This window comes from Schistocerca cancellata, chromosome 1 (assembly GCF_023864275.1).
Source record: "Schistocerca cancellata isolate TAMUIC-IGC-003103 chromosome 1, iqSchCanc2.1, whole genome shotgun sequence".
In the NCBI taxonomy this organism is placed as follows: Eukaryota; Metazoa; Arthropoda; class Insecta; order Orthoptera; family Acrididae; genus Schistocerca; species Schistocerca cancellata.
In genome coordinates, this window is record NC_064626.1 from 654,681,690 (window position 1) to 654,708,853 (window position 27,164).

The following is a 27,164-nucleotide window of genomic DNA, read 5'->3' on the forward strand; positions in this document are numbered from 1 at the left end:
TGTCTATGTGCCTGTGGTTCTGTCAGTGTGGTCATGTGATGTATCTGACCCCAGGAATGTGTCAATAAAGTTTCCCCTTCCTGGGACAATGAATTCACGGTGTTCTTATTTCAATTTCCAGGAGTGTATAATGTTTTCGGCTTAAGTATGAAGTTAATTTTGTTGTGTACTGCATTTCAACTTATAGTTCAAATCGCAATAAGTAACAATTATTGCAAGCAGCCTCTATGATCTTGTTGTTCGCCAGTTGTCATTTTGAGAAAAATTGTCCTTGTCATTTTCACAAAGCTGTTCTTGCCTTCAAACGTCACAAGGACTGTAGCTGTGGAGCAGCGGACACAATGTTAAGATGTGAAGGAAGATCTCTCTCACATATTTGATTGATCAAAACCAGTTTTAAAATGTATTATTATCCTCATAGATTTGAACATGTAATATGGTGTACTACAGGCAAATGAGCCTGATTGTTGTCCTCAGCAACCCAGTTCGGTAACATGGACTTTGTTTGCCTTCTCTCTGCTTCCACACATGCACAGATCTCATCCCCTCCATGGTTCCACATCACTCTGCCTCTGTGCGGAAGCACCTTCCTACATGGTGTGGTCTATAGTGGACCATATACATCTTAAAACAATAAAATAGGCCTTAATGAAAAGTATTTTTTGCTTAATAAATTTCAAGCTTTTCCAGCAAGTTGAGAGCATGGCATTTTTGCACCATGTGTGAGAACCAGCAAGTGTGCTCAAAGTGCAGAAAGATTTTGTATGCAAAGCCTACTTTGCTTCATTTGACAATGTTCCGCTTTAAGCCTTGAACACCTCTCTTACATATGTTTGGTTGTTGTCTTTACCTAGTGTAGAGTGGATTACATGTTTTCTTTTACTTTCTTCCATTGAACATATCTCTCTCTTGCTGACTTGTCCATTCTCAGTTTTATAATACATTTCATTAACTATGTAAGACTGGTACAGTCTTGGAATGGCATGTTACACGGCATGAGAGACCCCTTAGCGGTTAAAAACCTCTGACCATTTCTTGCCTTTGTGGCATTCAGGTGGCGATGTCAACCAAGGGTGCTGATTCCTTACTACAGTTGTTTCTCAATTTGGCTTCTTTCCCTACTTATTTTATCATTTTTATGCTATTCTGTTAGCTCCGTAAGCTTGTTCTTTTGCATGTCATTATGTTTTTATCAAAATCATCATAGAAATATCTCAGAATTACATATCATTATTTAACGGTTTCCTTTTAACAATCTGAAATTAACTTAAGTCGTTTTTTTTTTTTAATTTATTGCAGTTTATCACTGTAATAATGTATACAATTGGCAAGCCCACCATAGACTTTACATGTTGCACACTTCTTTAAATGGATTTTGTGTATTATTATTATTATTATTATTATTATTCACGTTTGGGCCCTACTGGACCACACGAAGTACAATCACGGGGCATTCAGTTATTTTCTTTTAGACTTTCTCTCTGCCCAAATTGTTTTCATTCTCTCGGAATGAGCTCTTTTCCTTTCATCAGACCATGTGGTTCCAGTTTGCATGTCATTATGTTTTTATCAAAATCATCATAGAAATATCTCAGAATTACATATCATTATGCATACATGCACTGGTTACATGCTCATAGTTGCTATACTCCCCTTACGACTTTTCTGCAACACCATACTGTTACACTTACAAGGGAACCTCCCCATCGCACCCCCCTCAGATTTGGTTGTGGGTTGGCACGGTGGATGGGCCTTGGAAGGCTGAACACGGATCAATCGAGGGGGCAGGAGGGGGTTGTGTGGAGCTATGGGGAAGGTAGGCAAGATATACAGGCTGAGTGAACACACACGCAAACATTATTATTATTATTATTATTATTATTATTATTATTATTATTATTATTATTATTGGTGAATTCTTACCAGAAATGGAAGATGTTAAACAAATAACTCAATCAGCCTTTCTTCAAGTTCTTCTTTTTCTTCCAGTAGGCTTTCATTCTTTCCGAAAAGGCTTGTTTACTTTCATCCGACCACTTTGGTCTGTACTGTTTTTCTTTTGGTAGCTCTGATGTAACTTCCCATTTCTCTACTTTGTGTCTGAATGTGTGTCTTTCCAGGATGCCGGCTGGTCTTATGTTTGCATTATTTAGGTCTTTTCGAATTTCATCTAGCCAAGGTGTGGAATTCTTAAGCGAGGTTACATAATTTATTATTCTCTTTGTCAGTTGATTTTCTGGTAGTCGGCTGAGATGGCCAACAAAATTTCTTTCTCCTTTTCCTAATATCAGTTTCGATGTTCGAAAACTTTTCTGTTGTTTTAATTGATTGTAGCCTATAACCGTCATGGGTATGTCTTCCTCCTAGAATTGTCCTGACGATCTTTCTTTCTTCTTTTTTGATATCTTTAAGTTGTTGTTTTCTGTTATTGGTTAGTGTTTTTAAGGGTTAGTGTTTAACTTACGTATAGGATTGCTGGTTTTATGACACTATTGTAGTGTCAAAATTTTGCCCATCTTGACATTGATTTTTTCGTTGTAGAGGTTTTGCATTAACCATAATCCTGTTTTAATTTTTTGGAGGCGATGTTGCTGTAAGATTTTTTAATACCTGTCCGTTCGATGAATTCTCCAAGATATTTAAAGTATGGGACCCTGTTAATTTTACCGTACTTTGTTTTCAAGCTTGCAATTTCTGTTTTGGAACAAAGTAATTAAGTTTTCTCAAATGAAATTTGTAAACCTATATTTTCTGCACATTCTTAGAGTATTTCCAGCCTTTTGACTGCAGTCTGCTCATCCTCTGTTAGTATCAGCAGATTGTCCTCAAATGCAAGATATGCTATGTAGAGGTTGTTTTTGGCAACACCCAATCAGATTGGCTTCAAAACCCCACATTTCTTGAGTTCTTTCTCCCATTCTTGCATAACTTCATCTAGAACTACATTGAACAGAATAGGAGAGTGTCCATCAACTTGTCTCACACCTGTTTGAATGAGATCTTCCTCATAAATTTTACTTCAGATTTTGTGCCAATTACTCTTTGTTTTGTGATTCTTGTGTTTTGGGATCTAATCCTCTCTCTTCTAAAATTTTGAATAGTGTGGACCCGTCTATTGAATCTTATGCTTTTTTGAAATCTACAAATATGCATACTACAGGTTTTTGTCTGAGAGCTCTCATTTTGAGTAAGATTTTGAGGTTGAAGATTAGCTTCGGACATGATCTGTTTGGTCTGAATCCTGCTTGATGTTCTGCTACTTTGAGTTCTAATTATTGTTGTGTTCTATTCAATGGACAAGCTCATAGAATTTTGTAGGTGACTGGCAGTAGGGAGATCCTAATTTATTACCTTTTTTATATAGTGGATGAATCGTAGTAATCTTCCAGTCATCTGGGATTTTTTTCGATTGGCCAGATGGTTTGGATTATTTGAGTAATTTCTTTGAGTGAATTTGGGCCTAAATTCTTCAAGAGTTCTGCTACAGTTCCGTCCTCCCCTGATGCTTAATTACTTTTAAATTACTTTCAAATTTCTTGATTTGCATATAAATTTCTTCTCGTGTTGGTGATGACGAGTTCTGTGGTGGGATTTCTGGCTGCACTTTCGGGAATCTGTCTTTGAGTTCTTGACAGTTTAAAAGCTTTGAAAAATATGTGGCTAGTACTTGGCAATTTTCTTTATTTGTCACGGCCAATTTACAATCTTGTTTTCGAAAGCAAAGGTTTTGTGGTGTGTACTCTTTGGTCTAGTTTGTGAAGCTCGTATAGAAATTTTTTTTAATTGACTGCAGTTGCTCACTGACATACTTTCATTTAGTTTGTCTTAGAATCTTGGAAGTGTGTTTGTGCATTTCGAAAAATTTCTTCTGTTTTTCATCTGATTTGCTACAATTGTAATTTTGAAATGCTTTTCTTCTTTCTTCTAGTGCATTCTCGCATTCTTGATTCCACCAAGGGTGTTTTGGTGTTTTGTGAAGAGGGATCAGATCTTTTGCAGTTTTGATGATTTTAGTTTGAAATTTCTCGTAATCTTCTGCGTATTGTTCTTCCCATTTTTCAGTGATTTTGGAGTCTTTGATTTTGTATAATTCAAATTTTGGGATCAATAGTGTTTTTCTTTCGAATTTCCTCTGGGGCATGAATTTAATATTTATTCTGGTTAAATAATGACTCGAATTGATATCTGCACCTCTGCATACTTTCACATCGTGAATTTGTTTTTGGTAGTCATATGATATTGCAACATGATCAGTCTGGAGTTCTCCCAAATGGTGGATGGGTGATCACCACGTTTTTTGTTTTTTGGGATGCTTCTGAAGTAAGGTTGACATAATTTTTAGGTTGTTTTGTTGGCATCATTCAATGAGTCATGCACCATTTGTAAGGTAAATTTGTGTGCTGGATAGTTTCCTACTGTCTTCTTGTATTTGTGTTCTCTGCCAATTTGTGCATTGAAGTCACCAAGTAGTATTTTCACATATCTTTTGGAATTTTGGCCATCACTGTTTCAAGTTCTTCCCAGAATCTTTCTGTTTTTTCAGGCTCTTTTTTTATCACCACCATTTGTTGGTACATGTACACTAATAAAGGTGTAGTTTTTGTTTGTGTGTTTGATACTTAGGGTCATTAGTCGATTGTTGATGGGTTTCCCATCTGTTTCTGAGTCCAGCACTGTTATGTCTACAATAAAGGCCATTCCAAATAGTGCTGTTCCTTTGCCAATTTTCTTGTTTGTTACACTTTTGAAGATTCTGTGATTATTGTAGTCTATCATTTCTGAATCTGTATAGTGTGTTTCTTGCAAGGCGAGAATTTGAATTTCTGCTTCCTGAGTTCTGTTGTGAGGTTTTGTAATTTTTCTGCTTCAATAAGTTGAATATTGAAAGTGCCCATATATGTGTTTTTCTTGAAAGTTTACCAGAGCACTCCGGCTTGCTTTCTCGTATAAGCCCAAGCTCCTCAGAGTCAGAATGCTTGGTTGCCACTTTGGAGTGGGTGGATTGTCCACCTGGGGTAATTTTGTCATTACTTGTGTATGAGTCATGTTTGCTTGTCATCAATTGTCTAGCTTTGCTAGTTGTGTAGAACAGGGATTGTGAGTTCCTGGAGCATGTTTGCAGCCTCACCTACCGGTGAAGAGACCATACTGCCAGCTCCAAGTCAGACGCAGCATGGATCTTGGTGGTCATATTGGTCTGCGGATGGTACATTTTGTATAATAATATAATAGATGAATACATGTAGGCTTACAGCAGTGACATCTATTAAGCATATGACACAAACATGTTGTGGCTACTGGAGTGATTTTGTCATAAACAGTAGCACTTTGAACAAGATGATTCTGATGACACTGTGACCTAGTGTATACCATATTTAAATATGTGTGATGATGCTACGTTGATTTTGTATGTATCGTTTGATGATGTCGCTGTGGGTTGATTACATTAGGCCATGTTTTAAAACTAATATACCTTGTCATATTTAAGTGCATGTTTTCCACATATATGTTGGTAATACTTTTCATTATAGCTTATTTTGTTGTTTTAAAACGTAGACAGTCCACTAGTGTATTTGTTTTTCCCTTGTTTTGGTAGACGGAAATAAAATAAATTTATTATATTATGTCTGGTTTCCCTGGCCATTGTTCTAGACATAAGTTTCTGTACAGCACGCTCTCTCTTCTCTTCAATATTTAGGCTTTTATGTTCCAAGAATGGGAACAATTTTTCTGTAGTATTCTGGGCTCGAACAAAACTTCAGTTGTCATGTGAGGAGACTCATTCGAAATACTCTGAAAATCTTTAATATAGATTTTTCATATGCTGTCTTGCTTATTTCAATGTGACTTACAGGATAGCTATAATTAAACTTTGAGAGGGACACCATGAAAATCAAGTGATCGTAGTGCAATAAAACTTTGTGGAAATATTTGTGAAGCCATGCAGAAGAAAAATAATGAATAAACCATTGAAACACATTTTAATTTCTGCATGAGAGGGGTAACATTTGTCAGTTGTGTACCGTTTCTATGTTCCAGGTTATAAATATTGCTCAGTGTAACAACCATCTGCATCCATGACAGCCTGGAACCACACTATAGACACCATTTCACAATTGTTTGAAGCACTTTTTGAATGTTGAACCATGGAATGTTCAGCTGTCATGACAGCTCATGCACTGCTTAAATATCACACATTGTGTCCAACACCAGTAACTTCTTCAACTATTTTTGGCACAATTGGCAGTCAGTCTCCCCCATGGGCATTTCCCAAATCGCCAGTTAATTCGAACTTCCCAATTGTGTTCTTCAGTCTCTGTGTGGGAAGAGGACCCTTCCGCATTCCTTTAATGTGTTAATATTCACAAAGAGCAGCAGCGCTGCTGCTGTTGATTCAATAAAACGGCTTCACGAGTAAAGCCATGTTCATATTGTTCAGACACCTGTTGACTCTGTGAAACTGTAATGCACGTTGATGCTTGTGTTTCAACCCTCTATTACAGTATCAGTACTAGTGACTAATGGCAAGTCGTGACCCTAACACTACTAATGACACAAATCCTGCAGTGCACAGTTTGAACATCTTTCCTATAAACTTGAGTACCCAAAATATGGTAAATAGTTTTCTGTCCACACTAGCTCAAGTAACATTGATGCCCCATTTCCCTCATTATTCTTTTGCCTGGGTTTGAAATGAGATGATATTGTAGATGTAGTTAGTTGTTCTAGTGCTTCGTCCTATTGGTTAACAAATATTGGAGCTAATTATCACTGTACACAGAAAAATTTCCTAATAACGCTGATAATGTTTATTTTGCAGGATTAGGTGAATTAAAATTATTCCTATTTTATGATTATTTTTGCCTTAAAAATGAAGATAACTTCTTCCATAAAATTAATATTTTCATCCTTTTAATACTCCAAATAGTGATTCTTTTACGTCATCAAAAAGAAGGGAAAAAATCTTTATGGATAAGTTATTATACTTACAGAAAATAGAAACTGAAGATGAATAAAAAGTTCTTGAATTACTTCAAAAATGCATCTTAAGATACAAATGAATGAGCTTCATTAAATAATTCAATAAATCAGATGAAAGAGTGGCTAAAAGCATGCATATGACTTCCAGTTTGAGGAGCATTCTGGAACCCATTCAGAAAATTGCCAACAATCTCTGACCAGTTTGAAGTTGCTGTTCAAATAGGTTTCAAATAGGTCACTGTTAATCTGAAACATTGAAAATATTTGTCACTGCTCGAATAACATTTTGGCGTGTGATGGTTTTAGACTGCTACTCGAACAAAGCCAGTAATAATGTACCAGATGTTATGGAAAATAATATTTTGAAGGGCTACAGAAGAAAGTCAAGTTTTACAGCAATTGAAATTGATAGAGGCTAAAAGTTTTTGTTTGTGCACATGGTATATTAAATGTCTACATTGGATAATCAGTGGAAATACAGTGGTGATTTTTTTTCATATGACATTCTTATTCTTGCAGCCTGTGGGACAGCCAGTCAACCCTATCCAGAATCCACGTCAAGAAGCGTACAGAATGCGCATGCAAGCAATGAATGCCTCAAATACTGGGCTCAATGCCCTAATTGTGCCAGAGGTGAGCTTGCAAAGATAATTGCTATTATAATTTTTGCAGTAGTATCAATTAGTGAAATTCTGCTAGAAACTACCCACACCCTGAACTTCACAGTAAATATTTTGAATCAGTCACAAGCACAAGCAGCACAATGATTTTTTTTATCAATATTAGAAAGCTGCTTCTTTAATTAATGTCATCTAGAACAAAAAGGACACTGACTTGAATTACACACATTCAAATCAGCAGCAGTCTGTTGAGTACGTAACTAATACTTCGGTCTTTAGTGCTACATTAAAAGCGTATACTGATGACCTTTCCTATTTCTGTCTAATATCCCCCCTCAAAATGTATCCTGGAAGAAATAGTTGCAGATTTAGTGAACTAAGAAACTAAATGTAATAATTTCAACTTTTTCCTCTTAGAGTTCTTGCACTTAATTTTATTAAGGAATATTCTCCAACGCATTGACAGTGGACAAGAAAGTATCTTAAACAGGAGCTATGTTTCATAGTATTAAGCATGCTTTAGTACCAAGATAGCCAGAGCTTTGTTTACTGCAACTAGATAATCATGTTTTGTTCCCTTTCTGGTATAATGTTCTTGGATCTACTGCTGCAGGAAATCTTTGTCCTCATCACAAAAATATTCCTTGTTACTCCCATTGATTATCAGGTTTTATTTCTGTCACATCTATTCTGAGCTGCATGATTGCTGAACTTTTTGTCTTGTCCAGAATTGTTTGTGTTGATTGTCTACTGCACTGTAGTTTCAGGCAGATCATAAGTGCTGTATAGATAGATAACTGTTTCATCAAATAAAAATTGTTCTTCCCATCCATCTTTGAAATCCATTTGTGGTAACTACAGGGTGTTTCAAAAATGACCGGTATATTTGAAACGGCAATAAAAACTAAACGAGCAGCGATAGAAATACACCGTTTGTTGCAATATGCTTGGGACAACAGTACATTTTCAGGCAGACAAACTTTCGAAATTACAGTAGTTACAATTTTCAACAACAGATGGCGCTGCAAGTGATGTGAAAGATATAGAAGACAACGCAGTCTGTGGGTGCGCCATTCTGTACGTCGTCTTTCTGCTGTAAGCGTGTGCTGTTCACAACGTGCAAGTGTGCTGTGGACAACATGGTTTATTCCTTAGAACAGAGGATTTTTCTGGTGTTGGAATTCCACCGCCTAGAACACAGTGTTGTTGCAACAAGACAAAGTTTTCAACGGAGGTTTAATGTAACCAAAGGACCGAAAAGCGATACAATAAAGGATCTGTTTGAAAAATTTCAATGGACTGAGAACGTGACGGATGAACGTGCTGGAAAGGTAGGGCGACCGCGTACGGCAACCACAGAGGGCAACGCGCAGCTAGTGCAGCAGGTGATCCAACAGCGGCCTCGGGTTTCCGTTCGCCGTGTTGCAGCTGCGGTCAAAATGACGCCAACGTCCACGTATCGTCTCATGCGCCAGAGTTTACACCTCTATCCATACAAAATTCAAACGTGGCAACCCCTCAGCGCCGCTACCATTGCTGCACGAGAGACATTCGCTAACCATATAGTGGACAGGATTGATGACGACGATATGCATGTGGGCAGCATTTGGTTTACTGACGAAGCTTATTTTTACCTGGACGGCTTTGTCAATAAACAGAACTGGCGCATATGGGGAACCGAAAAGCCCCATGTTGCAGTCCCATCGTCCCTGCATCCTCAAAAAGTACTGGTCTGGGCCGCCATTTCTTCCAAAGGAATCATTGGCCCATTTTTCCGATCCGAAACGATTACTGCATCACGCTATCTGGACATTCTTCGTGAATTTGTGGCGGTACAAACTGCCTTAGACGACACTGCGAACACCTCGTGGTTTATGCAAGATGGTGCCCGGCCACATTGCACGGCCGACGTCTTTAATTTCCTGAATGAATATTTCGATGATCGTGTGATTGCTTTGGGCTATCCGAAACATACAGGAGGCGGCGTGGATTGGCCTCCCTATTCGCCAGACATGAACCCCTGTGACTTCTTTCTGTGGGGACACTTGAAAGACCAGGTGTACCGCCAGAATCCAGAAACAATTGAACAGCTGAAGCAGTACATCTCATCTGCATGTGAAGCCATTCTGCCAGACACGTTGTCAAAGGTTTCGGGTAATTTCATTCAGAGACTACGCCATATTATTGCTACGCATGGTGGATATGTGGAAAATATCGTACTATAGAGTTTCCCAGACCGCAGCGCCATCTGTTGTTGACAATTGTAACTACTGTAATTTCGAAAGTTTGTCTGCCTGAAAATGTACTGTTGTCCCAAGCATATTGCAACAAACAGTGTATGTCTATCGCTGCTCGTTTAGTTTTTATTACCTTTTCAAATATACCGGTCATTTTTGAAACACCCTGTAAATACACATTGATCTGCAAAACTTAAGGACAGAAGTAATTTTTAAATGCTGTGTCACTGCCAAGTAAAAGAGTTAGATGAAACTTGACTCATACATAAAAAGAACTGCTTCAGTATAGTACAGAAGTTTTGTACACCAGTCTATTTTTCTTAAAGATTGTTGTTGCTTTTCTTTTATCTCCATGGAAGCTTCTGCCTGTAGTATATAGGTTACAATTTTATGAAAAAGGATGTTGCTACCCACCCTATAGCAGAGATGCTGAGTTGCAGATAGGCACAACAGAACGACTGTCACTAATAAGCTTTCAGCCCAGAAGGGCTTCGTTGAAAATAGAACACGCACATGCACGCCCAACTGCAGTCGTGTGTGTGTGTGTGTGTGTGTGTGTGTGTGTGTGTGTGTGTGTGTGTTGTGTATTTTCAACAAAGGCCTTGTTGGCCGGAAGCTTATTTATGTCACTTTTTTTTGTGCCTATCTGTGACTGCATCTCCGCTATATGGTGAGTATCAACTTTTCTTTTCATAGTATTGTTACATTTCATCCTGGATTTTCCATAGGTTACAATTTTGTATATAAAACAACAAAGTACTTGCGTCATTTAAATGTGTGTTATCAGAAGAAGACAGTGCTAAACTCGTGCTGTTTTAGGGTGCAAACCGTGGTGTTAAAAGGAAATCAAATGAAATGGAAGATAACTCAGACTCAGAGGAAGAAGAGGTTAATGATGAAGTTCGCTTGTGGGAAGATGGTTTCAAGGACCGCTATTATGAATCTAAATTTGATGTGGGACCTGATAACGTTGAATTCCGTGTCCGTGTGGCACATGAATATGTCCGTGGCCTCTGTTGGGTGCTGCGGTATTATTATCAGGTTTGTGATGACTCTACTAATGGCTATTAATTTATCTCTTGCGTACAGTATTTTTGGAATAGATATTAAGATTTTATAGTGACACAAATCTTGTTGATCAGTATTCTTGATGCTTGATTTTTACACTAAATAGCTCAATACTGCTTGGTAATTACTATTAATGAAAGTGCATTTTTATACCAGTGCTATTAAGAATTTATTGAAAACTCAACAATTAGTTGAGCTAATGGCTAACTTTAAACATACATTGTTTTGACCGCATACTTTTGCTATGAAATAGCAGATGTAGTAGTCCTCTGGACCAAATGAATGTATTACAAACTGCAATAATGGTCTTTTCAACTGGGAAATATGTGCCTCCAATAATTTATATTTTCAAGTTAGTGTCCTCATTGACTACTATAGAGGAGGTCAAACACTAATAAGAACATGTTAAATGACTTGTTAAAGTGTTTGTGTAAAGAGCTGTCGAAATTTTTTTAAATAATATTTTATGTAAAAAGTTCACAAATCAATTGTCATGATTTATAGCATCATTTACCCAATTCCCCACTTGTACCCAGGTGATGCTGCCCTTAGGGGCTCAGCATTCATTGTCAGGGTTGCTGCAGTGGGAGCTGGTACCTGTCGCCAGTCCTCGTCACCTAAGCTCTGGCCATACATCGGTGACCAATGTATGGCACAACAGTAGTCATTGTGTGTCACAGTAAATGATGATCGTGGTGTGACCACTTGGATTGTAAGGATGGTAAAAACCTGTATTTAAAAAAAAAAAAAAAAACTCAATTTCATGGTGTGATGCTCATTGATGAAATGCATGGCTCTTGAGGTGGAACAGTCGTTAGCGGGCAACCTTTGGGGAACCTGCTGCACCTCAGTTGTATAAGGTGTACCTAGGCACAGAGGGCTCTGTTTAGGTCGACTTTTATTTCCCTAGCTGCTCGTGGGACCGAGATGCATTCTTCAAAATATTCTCTTCCACTTGCCAGCGGAATGGGTCTGCCACTGGTAGGTACCAACGTCCAATCAAATACAAGGGTCCATGTAGCTAGTCCACTAGACTTGGGTATGTTTAAGAATCTTAGTGTCTGTAGTAACAGAATGCATGCTGCCAGTCAGTGTGTGTTTTTATTAGTTAAAAGGAAAGAAGGAAGCTTTGAAAAATGGGTTAGAGGGAAATGAAGGTATGTTAAAATCTATTAAGTGATTGTGGAAAGAGATGCTTGTAGTCAAAACCTCAAGTCCCCAACAAGTGACTAACCTGCAGAAGGGCAAAAATCCTTGGGGGATATGCTATTGAGACCTGAAATTACAGTAAATATGTTGTAATTGGCAGGAACCTGGTAGACATCCCTAAAGATGATCTGAAGGTTGAGTGGCCCCAGAAAGGCATTGTAGGCAAGCAGAATATCATGAAAAGGGTGGAAGGCAATCTGATCAAATCAAACTTGTTCATCTTCACTTTTAATAGCTTGAAACTCCATGTGCATCTTAATGTGGGTTTTCTTCACTTAACCATACAGTCCTAAGACCCCAACCCAATGCACTGTTTTAAACGCCAGCTCTTTGGGCACATCACTCTTGGGTGTAAGAGATAAGCCACTTCTGGCAATTGTTGTAAGGCTGCCTATGAAGGAGTTGGATGTTTATCTCCTCCAAAGAGTGTGAATTGTTCTGGATTTCACCCTGTCTATAGTAGGGGCAGCTGTGTCTTCCTTGAAAAATGGAAGATACAAGAGATCAAAATGTTAAAAACGGATTCCCTATGGTGAAGCCAAGAAGATTAATAAGGCCATGTAGGCCCCCACATTCATTACCGCCTTTGCTTCAGTTGTCAAACAGCCGGCTGCACAAACAGAGCTTACTAGTGTCAGCACTAGTACCTGCCTTTGTCATTACACTTGTGCTGCTACAGTTACTTTGAAACCTACATTTTACCCCAGAACATCATACATGGCTGTGGTAGCCAACTTTGTGGGGCTATCTGCTCCTCCAAAGTTTCAGTCTGGTACATTACGCAGAGCTACCACTACCACTGCTGCAGTTGTGGCTCCGAAGACTGCCCAGGGCAAAAAAATCAAAGACAAAGGTAAAGACTTAACCACTGATGCAGACTGGAGGTAAGTAGTCTCACAGTTTCGATATTGCTCTCTCCAACATTTCTCATGATTCATTTTCGGAACCGATGGAGCTTGATGTTGGCCTAGGGCATTCATCTCGCCCCAGGATTTAGCCTCCACCCACTATGGGTTCCTCTTCCCGGTGGAAAGGTGGAGTGAAATTGCTGCTGGGATAAAAGGCTCCCTTACTACAGGGGAACTTTAATGGGTTCAGGATACATGTGGTTGAATTGAAACTCCTGGCATACCCATGCCCTCTGTGTCTGTGTTGACAAGAAACACCTTTTAAAGCCACTGAGCTACTGATGCCCCTGTGCTATGGGGCAGCACCCTTCACCAAGAGGATGAATTAACTGGGGACAGAGCCATGGGAGGGGTTGCTGTGTTTCTCAGTGACACACATTTGTCCTCTGCTCTCTCTATGGCTACTGACCTACAAGCAGTAGCCATTGCTGTTCATATGGTTCAGATCATCCCTATCTGCTCCCGGTATTTACCTCTGCAGGATGCGATACACTCGGAGGCTCTTGCAGGCCTTATTGCACAACTTGCTTACCCATTTCTCCTACTGGGTGCCCATAATGCATTAAGGGACTCTAGCTGTACTTGCCCCAGGGGTTGAGTCTTGTAGAACCACATTATCTCAGGAACTGTGTAACCTCAGCATTGGCAGCCCCAATCATTTCTCAGCTGTTACTGGGTCATTCCGAGCCTCTCTTTCTGCTCTGCAGCCCTTGCGGAAACATCACGGTGGAAAACAACATGACTTTTCACTCCAGTGATCACTTCCTTCCCACTGTGGATCCACGTACTGAACAGAAGCCACCGAAATGGATGTTCAGCAAGGATAACTGGATTAGACTCAGACAGCTGGCTGTGTTTGAACACCACGACTACATAAAAATTATTCCTTTCATCTTGGCATGGTGGTACTGCAACCTTCTATTGCTGCTATTTAAAAAACAGTCATAGGTTGCAGAATGTTATTTATTAACTTAATAATGATGTGTTTCAACTGGATAGACACCATTAGGTTCCGTTAAAGGATCAGAAATTTTCTGCCAAAAAGCATCTGTCTAGAAGGCATGATACTGCATAAAATGTACTAAAAGACAACCCCATGGGGGCAATGATGAAAGCAGCACAGAACAGGAACTCGTGTGCAAAATGTAAACCGTCCGTATACTAAAACGGTGCCAGAGGCCCATCCGTATTCACATAGTGTATGTATTACCTCGTGTGCAAACTGTGAACACAGCCGTATACATCAACAATGCCAGAGGCTGTTGGTATTCACATAGTACATACATATGTATGCACTATACATATGTATCCACTATACATATGTATCCACTATTGAATACCGACGGCCTCTGGCACTGTTGTAGTATCCGGCTGTGTTTACAATTTGTGTGCGAGGTCCTGTTTCGCATTGCCATTCCTGTTGTCGCCTCCATGAGGTTGCCTTTTAGTATGTTACATGCGGTATAATGCTTTTGGCAGAAAATTTATGATTTTTTAAACATAACCTGATGATGCCATGCTCGGGTAAAACACACAGTTCTTAAGTTAATAAAGAACGTTATGCAACTACAACTGTTTTTTTTTAATAGCACCACGCCAGCATCCTGGAATGGGTGGACCACATCACACGAGCACTCCATCATGCTGCTGATTTATCCATTCCTGTGTCTTCAGGTCATCTTAGGAGGCAACCTGTACTGTTGTGGACTTAAGAGTGCTGTTCAGCAATCTGGGACAAACGTGCAGATCTTTAACGGTTTAAATGCCAGCTTTTTTAGTTGGAAGAGCCGAGACGTGACATGCAATTAAGGAGAGCAAGAAAAGGTTGCGGCAAGCATTCCTGGACTCCATTAACTATTCCACTTGTTCTAAAAAAGTATGGGAAGTCATTTGGAGGACTTCTGGTAAACACAGTTATTTACAAATAGCAGCAGTACTGAACCAGGGATGTCTCCAAAAAAGTCTGGAGAGGTCGCTCACATGATGGCAGAGCGTTTTGCAGTGACTACTGCCAATACCAGCCAGGATCTGGCATTTTGCACTACTATGTGACTGCAGAGAGGGGAAAGTTGGAATTCAGATCCCAGAATTTTGAGCCTTCAACTTCCCTCTCTCCATGGGGGAGCTGGAATCAGCGCTGTCTGAGACTTGTGATACTGCATTTGGTCACTACCAGATCTGGTACTGCATACTTCAGCATTTATTTATAACATCGAAAGAAATCCATCTCAAATATTTTAATTTCATATGGCAGACAGGTCACTTCCGCAACTTGCGGAGAGAGGCAATTTTGATACTTCTCCTCAAACCAGGAAAGGACCGCACTTGTCCCAGTAGTTACTGGAGTGTCACCTTAACGAGCTTTGTAGGAAGGCCTCTGGAGCAAATAGTTAACCATTGTCTCATCTGGTTGTTAGAGACATGCAACCCCTTAGCTGCTCTCAATGTGGATACCAGAGATTTTGATCCACTTTGACAACCTGGCTCTACTAGAGGCGACTGTTCACAGACTTTCCTACGCAAACATCACTGTCGTGGTATATTCCTTGACATCCATAAGGCACAAGACACTACTTGGAGACATAGTATTCTCGTGCAACTCCATGACTGGGACATTCGTGATCACCTCCCCATCTTCATCTGGTCTTTCCTGTCTTGGTGATTTTTTAGGTCACGCCTCAGTGACATGCGGTCAGCTTGTTTTGAGCAGTAGGATCATGTTCCTCAGAGCTGTGTTTTAAGTGTTATCCTCTTTGCTGAAGCCATAAAAAGTATCACGTCTGTGGTACGACATCCCATACAATGTTCCTTATTTGTGGACAATTTTGCGGTTTCCTATTCCTCCTCCAATGTTGCAACAGTGAATTGTCAGTTGCAGCTTACAGTGCAAAGGTTAGAGGTGTGGTTTGCAAAGATGTGTTTTCAGTTTTTGGCAGATAAGTGTGTGTACATTAATTTTAATCATTCACATTGTATTTTTAATTTACCTGACTTGAATGTGAGGGATACCATTCTAAATTTTAAAGACTCAGTGACATTTCAGGGCCTCATTTTTTACTCCAAACTGTCTTGGTTTCCACACTTAAGAAACTTGAAAGCCAGAATCCAGAAGGCACTGAATATCGTAAGGTGCCTTAGTCACAGATCTTGGTAAGCAGCAGGACATGTGTGCTCCAGTTTTATAGGGCTTTCGTGCATTCACAGCTACACTATGGATATGCAGTGTACAGGTCAGCGAAGTCTCCCTCCCTGAAGATTATTGACATCATCCATCATGAGACAATAAGGCTGGCCACTGGTGCTTACAGAAGCAGCTCCCACACCCAGTCTCTTTGCTGAGGCTGGGGAACCCCCACTAACCATCCAGTAGAAGCTCTTCATGGTGCATCAGCTCTGACTTCGCCTGCGTACCATTCTGTTGCTCGTCCATCACTGGAACGTCTTTTCTGAATCGTCCATGAGCAGCAGTGCCATTTGTGTCCATGTACAGTGTGTGCTGGAGTCTTGGTGTGGAGCATGTACAACCCCAAATCCAGGGTGCTAACCGCCTGCCATCTTTGTTAATACATTATTTAAGGTCATTTTAACTGAGCACCACAACTCTATAGCCATCGTTATGGATGGGTTGCAACAGGGGTTGACTCCATTGCTTGCTCTGTTTTCTTCCCTAATTGTATCCTCAATATCCAACTGCCTTGTGACTGCTCTGTCTTTGACACAGAATTATATGCAATCTTGCAGGCACTGGAGGAGACGAGATATTCAAGTGCTAAATTTCTTGTCTGTTCCGATTCTCTGAGTGCCCTTCTCTCTCTACAACACTGGTATCCAGCAGATAAAGTAGTCCAGAATATCCAGGACACTGTCCTCCAACCACAATGTCTGGGGAAGGTGTCATTCTGCTGGGTACCAGGGCACGTGGGTATTGCGGGGAACAGAAGGGCAGACGTAGAAGCGAAAGAGAGGGTCTCGATCTTCAGTTATTTCACTGTGCCATCCCCTTGCATGTTATTACCTTGTTGTTGAGATACATATTCTTGCATCGATGGGAGCAACGGTAGCTGGAAGTGACAGACAATAAGCTCCTTCTAGTAAAGCCCACAGTGTGGCACGCACACACGCTAAATCACAGTTGCCTCATGTTGGAAGTATTTAATTCTTTTTTGAAGCTTTTTTTCCGTCAATTGGTTTGATGTGGCCCACCAAAAATTTCTCTCCTATGCCAACCTCGTCTCACAGAAGCTACGAGGGTTCAAACCTATCATACACTGTACAGAAACAAGTGAATAAGTGACCTGAACTTTTTACTGTGACCATATTCATTGTGTATAGTTAGGTTAGTGGACATGCGGACTTCCTTGTGCCTGTGCACATACTGGCTCCTAGAGCAGTAAGCCTGTGCATAATCGTTCTATCTGATGTCATCACCATTTAGGAGGAAGTGCACAAATATTTCAGACATTCAGCCAGAAAGATGTACTTACTCGCAGAAACCAGTCCATTATTCTTCCACAGCTGACGAGTTATATTGCTCTGTACAATGCATATGTTTTTCAACAGATCTGTAATCCCCTACAGTTGATATCAAACACACATAGTGGAGTAAGATCTGTGAATTGTGAGATCAACACGTTTTCCTATCGTCGGCTTTTCATTGAGAGAGCCCAATGTACCTGGAAATATGCTGTTGCAAGAGACCTGTTTACATTTTGGATAAAAATGTCATCAACTGAAGAGACCTGTATGTGTCGACATACAGTACATTGTTACTGTGAATATTATGATTTGACAACAGTTGTATCATTGGGTCATTAGCTGCCTGGCACCATTTCTGTCGGACTGACTGAGAGTCAGAGGAACCGTCGGCCTCAAAGCAGCCTGGGAAAGTGTCTGTTGCACTGTACTGTGAGTATCTTCTTAGAGGTCACCTCTGCCTCTGGGTAATGTGGAGTTCCAAAATATGCCTCCCGTGGTGAATGTTTGATGTGGTTGTGGCCTCTCTTGTTTGTTGCCTTCTGTCGGAACCCTTTCAGGAATTTTCTCGTCTTCAAGTGCTCATGCAGCAGCACAGTTGGTAGTTGGTGGGCTGACCAATTTGCTGTGAGTGTGCAGAGTGACAGAGAATGAGGTGCCTGCTGTTGACCAGCTGGCAGCTTGGCTGCTTTTGCAGCCATCTTCATGAGTGGTCATCTACTGTGTCATCTTCTTGAATATGCTGTCCAATTGCTCACACCCATTATTGACTCTCCCCATTTGTGGCAGCAATTCGTAACTTCCTATGATGACATTAGTGTGATGCATTTTGATTGATAGTCTCAAATGTCCCAGAAGTGAAAGCAGTGGCTCCAGTTTTCCGAGTAAATGAGCTTAATCAACATTGATAAATCCTACCGTATTCCTACTGAGCTCAGACACTCGATATCATTTTCTTTCTTTATGGTTTTTGTGAGTTATATAGTGACTCATTCAGTGACTAGATATCTTAGACGCTGATGGCTCCATAAAATCCTTCAAATTAGATTAAATTAACCATTTGGCTCGTTAGAATAAACTCATCATTTTTGGTTTGAGATTGTGTGACCGGCACAATCTTCACCTGGCCCCAGAGTGGAGTTCACAGTTTTGATTAGATTGTTTGGTGAACACTCAATGCATACTCTGGTAAAAAGCTGTTATATATCAGTAATACTTATGGAATTTCTATGTACCTTATTGTAATTTGGAGTGTCAAATTTTACATCACAGTGTTAGGAAATAGTTTCAAATTTTTGTTATAGTAAATGTGTATTTCTTCTTTTTAGGGTTGTGCTTCATGGAAGTGGTACTTTCCATATCATTATGCTCCTTTTGCATCAGATTTTATCAATATAGGTGTGTTATCAACAGAATTTGAAAAGGGAACAAAACCAGTGAGTATTAACCTATCTCTCAACGATGAGGCATGTGAATAATTTTATTTTATGTTGTAAACATTGCAAGGATTCTAACTGACTGTACTGTACAGAATAATTACCTAAGGAGAACTTTTATTTGCATGAAGTACTGAAGTGAACATTATATCCATTCTACTGTGTCTGATTCTGGTTGCTTCTGTTTTCAGTTTCGACCACTTGAACAGTTGATGGGTGTGTTTCCTGCTGCTAGCAGTTCCCATGTCCCTGCACCATGGGCTAAACTTATGAGTGATCCTGTAAGTATCTGTTTAGTTCTCTTTTGAAGTATTATTTTGTAACAAATGTTCATTTGTTATAAAAGCAACAAAAATTATCTCAGATTTTCAAATTACAATTAGAAGTGATAATGGGACCAACTTCCTGTGTGTTGATATGTTGACCACCCTCCGTTCTTATAGTTCCATTCAAAACTCTTTACATACTAAGCACACTAACCTTCTACACTGCCTTAATTTTGATAGCTGACTTCAATTGTACACCAAAAAGTTATTACCATACAGTGCGGCCACCCTTGAAGGGTGAATAATGCAGTAATGAGCAATCCCTACCCCAGTATGCTGAAGGTCTTACTAAGGCCTCCATCCCAGACTGGAACAGGTGAACTGTAGTCTTGCCCATTTCTATGCTGCACCAGCTGTAACACTAAGCCATATGAGTCATAAACACTGTGGGAGACCCAAGTGCAATATATGTCCAGTACAACTGCTAAGCACATCCTATTCCAGTCCTGCCACATGCTTACATTATCCCAACAGATGCAGAGCCACATTTGAAAGCAGTCGTGTCATACACAAGCTCTACTGTAATTTCTAAACAGCATTTTATATTGACATGATCACCAACCAGCTCTCCACCCAAATGAATGGCACCACCAAACTGTAGCCAAGACCAGAGTTGACGGTAGAACACACTGTTGAGCACAACATACTCAGTTTTATTAGTCACTTCACAACCTAGGCCAATTGAATTCTTCCCAACACCAGCATGTTTGAATTACATAGATGAGTGTTGTCCTTGCAACACATCCTTTGATCGTGTAATCCTCCTGGCCTCAGTCTCTGTGGGCCACTGCCCCACACCCATCTATGTTTTTGCTCCATCACCCTAACTTTACTCATTCTGCATGCACATCATCTTGTCCATAGTATCCTTCTGCCTTTGTTGTACCTCCACCTCCCAATCCACACCACGTCATCATACGCTATCCACCACTACCCTGCATGCATACATCCAGAATATGCTCATCAGTGCCACATTCCTATCTTGTGCATCTGCTGCCGTTCCCTTATTCTCCGTGATCGTGTCCTCAAGATCTGACAGCCCGGAGACTTTACTGTCCACAACACGGAATTATATGTGATATTGCTGGCACTGGAGCAGATGAGACGTGTTTTGAGTGCTAATTTCCTTGTCTGTTCCCTGTCATCCAACAGCAAAATCTGGGGAAGGAGGTGTCTTTTTGCTGGATGCCAGGGAACATGGGTATTTCGGAGAATGAAAGGGCAGCTGTAGCAGCCTAGGAGGCGTGTCATGATCCTCAGTCACTTCGGTGTGCCATCCCCTGGCAGGCTATCACCTTGCTGTTGAAATACAGAGTCATGGGTCAGTGAGATAATGAGTGACTGGAAGTGACAGACAATAAGCTGCATTTAGTAAACTTACAACGTGGCCATGGCATACCTCCTTTCAACCACATAGAAGAGATGAAGTCTTCCTTACTTTTATTCACATAGGCCGCAACCCTATGATGCATGGCTACTTGCTATGGTGACAGGACCCTTCAATGTGTGGTGTTTGGGGCATACAGATCACTGTGCACCACATTTTATTAAGACTGTGTTTTGTTTTCAGGCCAGAGGACAGTGGCAGATTTTCCAAAAGATCTGCCCTTAATTTTAAGTGACTTTCAAGTGAATGTGGTTAATTATAAAATGTCTGACATGTTTCCCTATATTTTAGGGAGATGGTCATCGGGTGTTAACAGGGTGACTGGCTCACCCACGCTTTTTGTAAGTGGTCCACCAGTCACATTTTCCTGTGCTGTTGTTTTAGTTCCTCTGTTGTTTTTCTTATGTTTTAATCCCCGGTGTAGCACCTTTCACCGTTTCTTCATTGTATTAAGATGTGTGTGAAAGAGTGATTATTTGGGTCCATGCGAGTTAGGAGGGACCAAGTGCATGAGCCATTTTATTGGCTTGATTCCCACTGTGTGTAACAATTTTAGTACACACTGATAACCTTGCTGTGTTGAGTGCCAGTACACACACACACACACACACACACACACACACACACACAAACACACACTCTCTCTCTCTCTCTCTCTCTCTCTCTCAGTAAAAAGTGAAACAGTGTTAACAAATAATGTAAAATTGTAAGTAACCTCTTTAGCATTGTGGTGTTTTAGCTTCTTTTACCAGCATCAGATGACAGGTTCCCTGTTCTCTCACAAATTTTTCACTTCATAGTGTTACGATTCACTACGGGAAACTTCTGTCTCATTGTTTTAAAAACTCATATCTTTAAATCACACAAAACAATGTAATTTTGTAAGTTAGTGGCCTCATCTTTTGGCATCACAAGAAGGATAACTGTTTTGCACTTGTGCAACAGTTGCTTCAGTTTTTTTCCTATTACTTCACCTGAGTTGACAGTACTTCATAGATCAGAAGAATATCATCTCATTATTTTCGCTTATTAGTCACCTGACACTTGACGTTATGTACTGTTATCATACAAACTGAACACACAAACATCAGTGCACATTCTTCAAAAAATGTACACTTATATAAAAGTATCATCACTGTTGAAAAGCATCATGTATGTACTGTGCACTGAATTCAAATGTAGGAATATTGCATGACAAATTATTCAATTGTAAATGCTCCATTCCCCTAGTCGACACTGTGACTTGCTGTTTGAGATTAAGAGAACAATGTAATTTAACAATTCAGATCTTCGAAGTAGGAGTAGTTATCAAGTCGATACGGTTTCAGTTCATATTTAGAGTTAATTTAATTGTCCATTAGATTATTCACATCATATTATGAGGTTCACCTCTGTATGTATTCTTGTAAATTGCAATTTGTTTGTGGACAGTACGGTCTGCCATTTATCTAGAAACTTGAATAGGAATATATTGTAACATTCCTAGTTTATAGAGTTGATTGTTAGTGTAATGCAGATGTTACAGTTACTCATTTGTTCTATTTCATGTCAGTATATGACTAACATTTTGTCTTGAGAAATGAAAATGAAATAGAATGATTGTTTTATAAAATGTGTGTGAACTGAGTTGATAGATTTTTAATTTTTTTCCAGGACTCCAATATAATTGATTTCTACCCTGAAGATTTTAAAATTGATTTGAATGGCAAAAAATTTGCATGGCAAGGAGTAGCTCTTTTGCCATTTGTTGACGAGACAAGATTATTTGCTGCACTTGAACCGTATTACAGTTGTTTGACTGCTGAAGAAAGTAAGATCATTTTCTTTGAGAAACACACTCCCTTATTTTTAACAATAATTATAATAAGCATTCCTGAGGTACGCGTAAAACCTCATCTGAAACTGCTAAACGCAGTCTTTCTGTTTGTGTGATGAATTACATTATTTTTTGACTTAGACATTGTTCTTCATTAAGCAGATGACTGAGTAATGTTATGAGAACACACAGTGCTCTCATCCAGAATACTGACCACTTGTCAAATTGTCTGTTGTGTAAATGAAAACCTTTTACAGACACCTTGAGTCATCGATAAGTTCAGTTATTTGTATATTACAAGAGCTTCGAAATGTAAAGAAAGAATGAGAGAGTAGGTTGCTCGACTCGTATTTTTTCCTTCTATCACTGACCAGCTCAATCTTATTGATAAAAATCATGCAAATGATTTTTAGGCCTGCCCCCCCCCCCCCCCCTCCACTCCAGGATGTGAGCTGCCTATCATCTGTTGTGAAGGGTCTTCTTCATACCCCTGCTATCAAAACAGCAACTACAAACATTAAAGTTCATGGTGTCCTTTTTTGAGATTTCTGTTTTCAAATTTTTCTTGAACAACAAATGTTGAAAATGTTTACCTGCAGCAATACTGAAGGAGTAGGTATAGGTTTGCAGTTGGGAAACAAAAATAATTTTATTTTTGGTTGGTGCACTTTGTACACAGGCCTGCCCGCTCGAGTGTTAATTCCTGAGGTACGCGTAAAACCTCATCTGAAACTGCTAAACGCATTCTCTGAAAATTATTTCGAGCAGTTAGTTCATGAGCCCACGCTAATAGTAAACGGTTGTGAAAAAACACTTGACCGACCTCATGGCAACAAATAATCCTGAGCTAATAACAAGCATCAAATCAGATACAGGAATTAGTGAACACAAGGTTGTCTTAGTGAGACTGAATATTGTAATTCCAAAATCCTCTAAAAAACGAAAAATATAACTACTCAGAAAAGCAGATAAAAATTCACTTGATGCCTTCCTGAGAGACAAGCTCCACTCTTTCCAAATTAACAATTTAAACGAATGCAAAATCTCCAAGATTGGCAATCTTTTACAGAAGCTCAAAATTTAGCGCGGACTTCAATGTGAGATGCTTATAATAGTTTCCACAATGAAACTTTGTCTCAAAACCTGGCAGAAAATCCAAAGAGATTCTGGTCATATGTGAAGTATGCTAGTGGCAAGACACAATCAGTGCCTTCTGTACATGACAGCAATGGAAATACTATAGCCGACAGTGCTGCCAAAGCGGAGTTACTAAACACTGCCTTCCGAAATTCCTTCACCAAAGAAGACATAGTAAATATTCCAGAATTCAAAACAAGAACAGTTACCAACATGAGTAACGTAGAAGTAGATATCCTTGATGTAGTGAAGCAGCTTAAATTTTTTAACAAAAAGTCTTGTGGTCCAGACTGTGTATCAGTTAGGTTCCTATCAGAGTATGCTGATGCAATAGCTCTGTACTTAACAATTGTATACAACTGTTCGCTCGATGAAAGATCTGTACCCAAAGACTGGAAAGTTGCCCATACCTATATTCAGGAAAGGTAGTAGGAGTAATCCACTAAATTACAGGCCCATATCATTAACGTCAATATTCAGCGTGATTTTGGTACATATATTATGTTCGAACATTATGAATTGCCTCAAAGAGAACAGCCTGTTGACACACAGTCAACACGGATTTGGAAAACATCATTTTTGTTAAACACAACTAGCTCTTTACTCACATGAAGTGTTGAGTGCTATTGACAAGGGATTTTAAATAGATTCTATATTTCTAGATTTCCAGAAGGCTTTTGACACTGTACAACACAAGCGGCTTTTAGTGAAATTGTGCGCTTATGAAATATCATCTCAGTTATGTGACTGGATTTGTTACCTCCTATGAGGGAGGTCACAGTTCATAGTAATTGACAGAAAGTCGTCAAGTAAAACAGAAATGATTTCTGGCGTTCCCCAAGGTAGTGTTATAGGCCCTTTGCTGTGCCTTATTTATACAAATGAGTTAGGAGCCAATCTGAGGATCAGAACAAATTGCAAAACGATTTAGAAAAGATATCTGTATGGTGCAAAAATTGGCAGTTGACCCTAAATAATGAGAAGTGTGAGGTCATCCACATGAGTGCTAAAAGGATTCCATTAAAAATGAGTTACACGATAAGCCAGTCAAATCTAAAGGCCATAAATTCAACTAAACACCTAGGAATTACAATTATGAACAACTTAAATTGGAAGGAACACTCAGAAAATGTTGAGGGGAAGGCTAATCAAAGACTGTGCTTTATTGGCAGGACACTTAGAAAATGTAACAGATCTACTAAAGAGCCTGCCTACACTACACTTGTCCATCCTCTTTTAGAATACTGATGCACGGTGTGGGATCTTTACCAGGTAGGATTGACACAGTATATCGAGAAAGTTCAAAGAAGGGCAGCCTGTTGTGTATTATCGCAAAATAGGGGAGAGAGTGTCACTGAAATAATACAGGATTTGGGGTGGAGATCATTAATATAAAGGCGTTTTTTTGCTGTGGCAGAGTCTTCTCATGAAATTTTAATCACCAATTTCCCCCTCTGATTGCGAAAATATTTTCTTGACACCATCCTACTTAGGGAGAAACGATGATCATAAAAGGCTTAGGGAAATCAGAGCTCACATGGAAATATGTAGGTGTTTGTTTTTTCTGTGCAGTGTATGAGACTGGAATAGTAGAGGATTATTGTAAAGGTGGTTCGATGATTCCTCTGCCAAGCACTTAAATGTGATTTGCCGAGTATTCTTGTAGATGTAGATACTGTACTGATTTGCTATCTCAGAACAACTGTTCTTATGTATAATCTTCAAATGTTCTGGTGTTGAAACTATCATCTGTGCCCTTTGCTCTGTGGCTTCCAAGGCACCACCAAGCCACTATGCCATTGCATTATTGGTCCTCCACAGCGGGTGGAGACACACACTACCCATTGTGCTTTGTTGATGTTCTGAACTGAAATTTTTTTACACCAAATCTGCTCATGTGACAAACCTAAAAAACTACCTAAATAATTTTTCTGGTTTCCACATACATCTTTCTTCAACCTATTTGGTTAGAAGTAGAACATGTTATTCTTTAGAATTGAGATGTTACATCATGGAAGGCACTTATTAATCATTCAGCCGCTGCTTACCAAATTACTGGAAAGTATTTTAAGGCCTAGTTTCACTTGATTTCCATGTAAATTTCAGACTTAACAGTTCATTATCATCATCGCCACCACCATCACATCTCATTACTTTTTTTCATATTCACCCTCCTTCATTCTTTTCTGTAACTGCAATTCAATCCTGCATATACATACATTCCATGTGACAGTAAAGTTATTGGCTTGACATTCACTTTACACACTCCCTTTTGGAAGTTATGAAAATACTCTACTTCTAATTCCCATTGCCATGATTACACCATCTAGAAATTTTTGAGCATACTTGTCTCAGTCAACATGGTTAGAAGGGCATGTATGGCATAATGGTGGCTCTTGGAACTTTGTAGCCTCAATTTTCATATATTGTTCTTGTATTCACTTTATATGTCTGCAGGCTCCATGCAGGGCATCAAATGTTAAGTATGCAAATCTGATATAAGAGCACATGGCAGCTAAGCCATCTTTCTTACTGACAGGCATATTTGGATTTAATAAAAAGCACATTGAGGTTTGAATTCTTATAATGTTTGATTTCTAGGGGTAGTTTAGCCTTAAAGGCTTTAAGTAATGCATTGCGCTGGATTTCAGGTTGGTTGCTACAAGCCAGTTAAAACATACTGCTGTGTGTGTACAATTCAGAAGGATGTATGCAAATATAAGGTATCGGACAGTGAAACATGTAACACTGCCAAACACATGTGTTGAACCATTAGAATTGAGCATTAAAAACATGATTAAATGTTCGCAACTGAATGACTGGCTGGGAGAAACAAATATTGACCTGCTGCTCATAGAGTAACATTTTCCCAGGGAATTTTTGTCTGGGTAACATTAGATGCACATCATATGGGATTTTGAGTTCTTGGCTACGTAAGGAATGAAGCTTAAGAAATGCCAAAGATTACTACCTTCCAGGGCTGGTTGACGCCATATTACAGATAGCAGCGACACCTGGGCAGCTGAGAAAGCTCACATTCCTTTCATCATTGTTAAGGTCCATGAATGAGGATGGGAAGATTCATGAAGCTTTCAGTTGTTAAAAATGACCAGGTGGTACGATTAGAAATTTATAAGGCTACTATCTCGATACAGCATTAGTTGGTGAAGCATATTCACTCCTTCAAGACTCCAACAGAACTGCACTGCTTCTGAATGTTCTACTCCAAGGCCCAAGCAGAACAGCATTGCTGTGCAAAGTATTGGCCCTCTTTTTGTATGTCTTACTGTCGTTGGTTCGTCTGTTTATGTTCTCCCTCCAGTGGGATGTGGCTTACTCTAAGTCTTTCATTGCTGCTTGATTCATCTGCCAAACAAATTCTCCCAGAAATGTGATAGGATCAGAATTGTCACTTTTAGCTGCCAATTGTTATGGATATGGCCATGTTGAAGTCCATTCCGCAATGGCCAAGTTCCCATCTACTTGTTATTTTTTAGTTGCATCACTGATGTAATTGCTCTACCCTGCTGCGGTCATTCTCCAGGCATGAACATTTTCTATTCCTA

The 27,164-nt window shown here is 39.5% G+C and overlaps 1 protein-coding gene across 1 annotated transcript in view; it reads left to right on the forward strand.

Annotated features, from left to right (window-relative positions):
• LOC126183608 (5'-3' exoribonuclease 2 homolog) overlaps window positions 1-27,164 on the forward strand; it is a 449,636-nt gene that overhangs the window by 104,419 nt on the left and 318,053 nt on the right. The window contains exons 9-13 of the mRNA XM_049925723.1: window positions 7,501-7,614; window positions 10,658-10,879; window positions 18,825-18,932; window positions 19,124-19,213; window positions 22,299-22,455. Of these exons, the coding sequence (XP_049781680.1) occupies window positions 7,501-7,614; window positions 10,658-10,879; window positions 18,825-18,932; window positions 19,124-19,213; window positions 22,299-22,455 (691 nt within the window). The remainder of the gene's footprint in view (window positions 1-7,500; window positions 7,615-10,657; window positions 10,880-18,824; window positions 18,933-19,123; window positions 19,214-22,298; window positions 22,456-27,164) is intronic.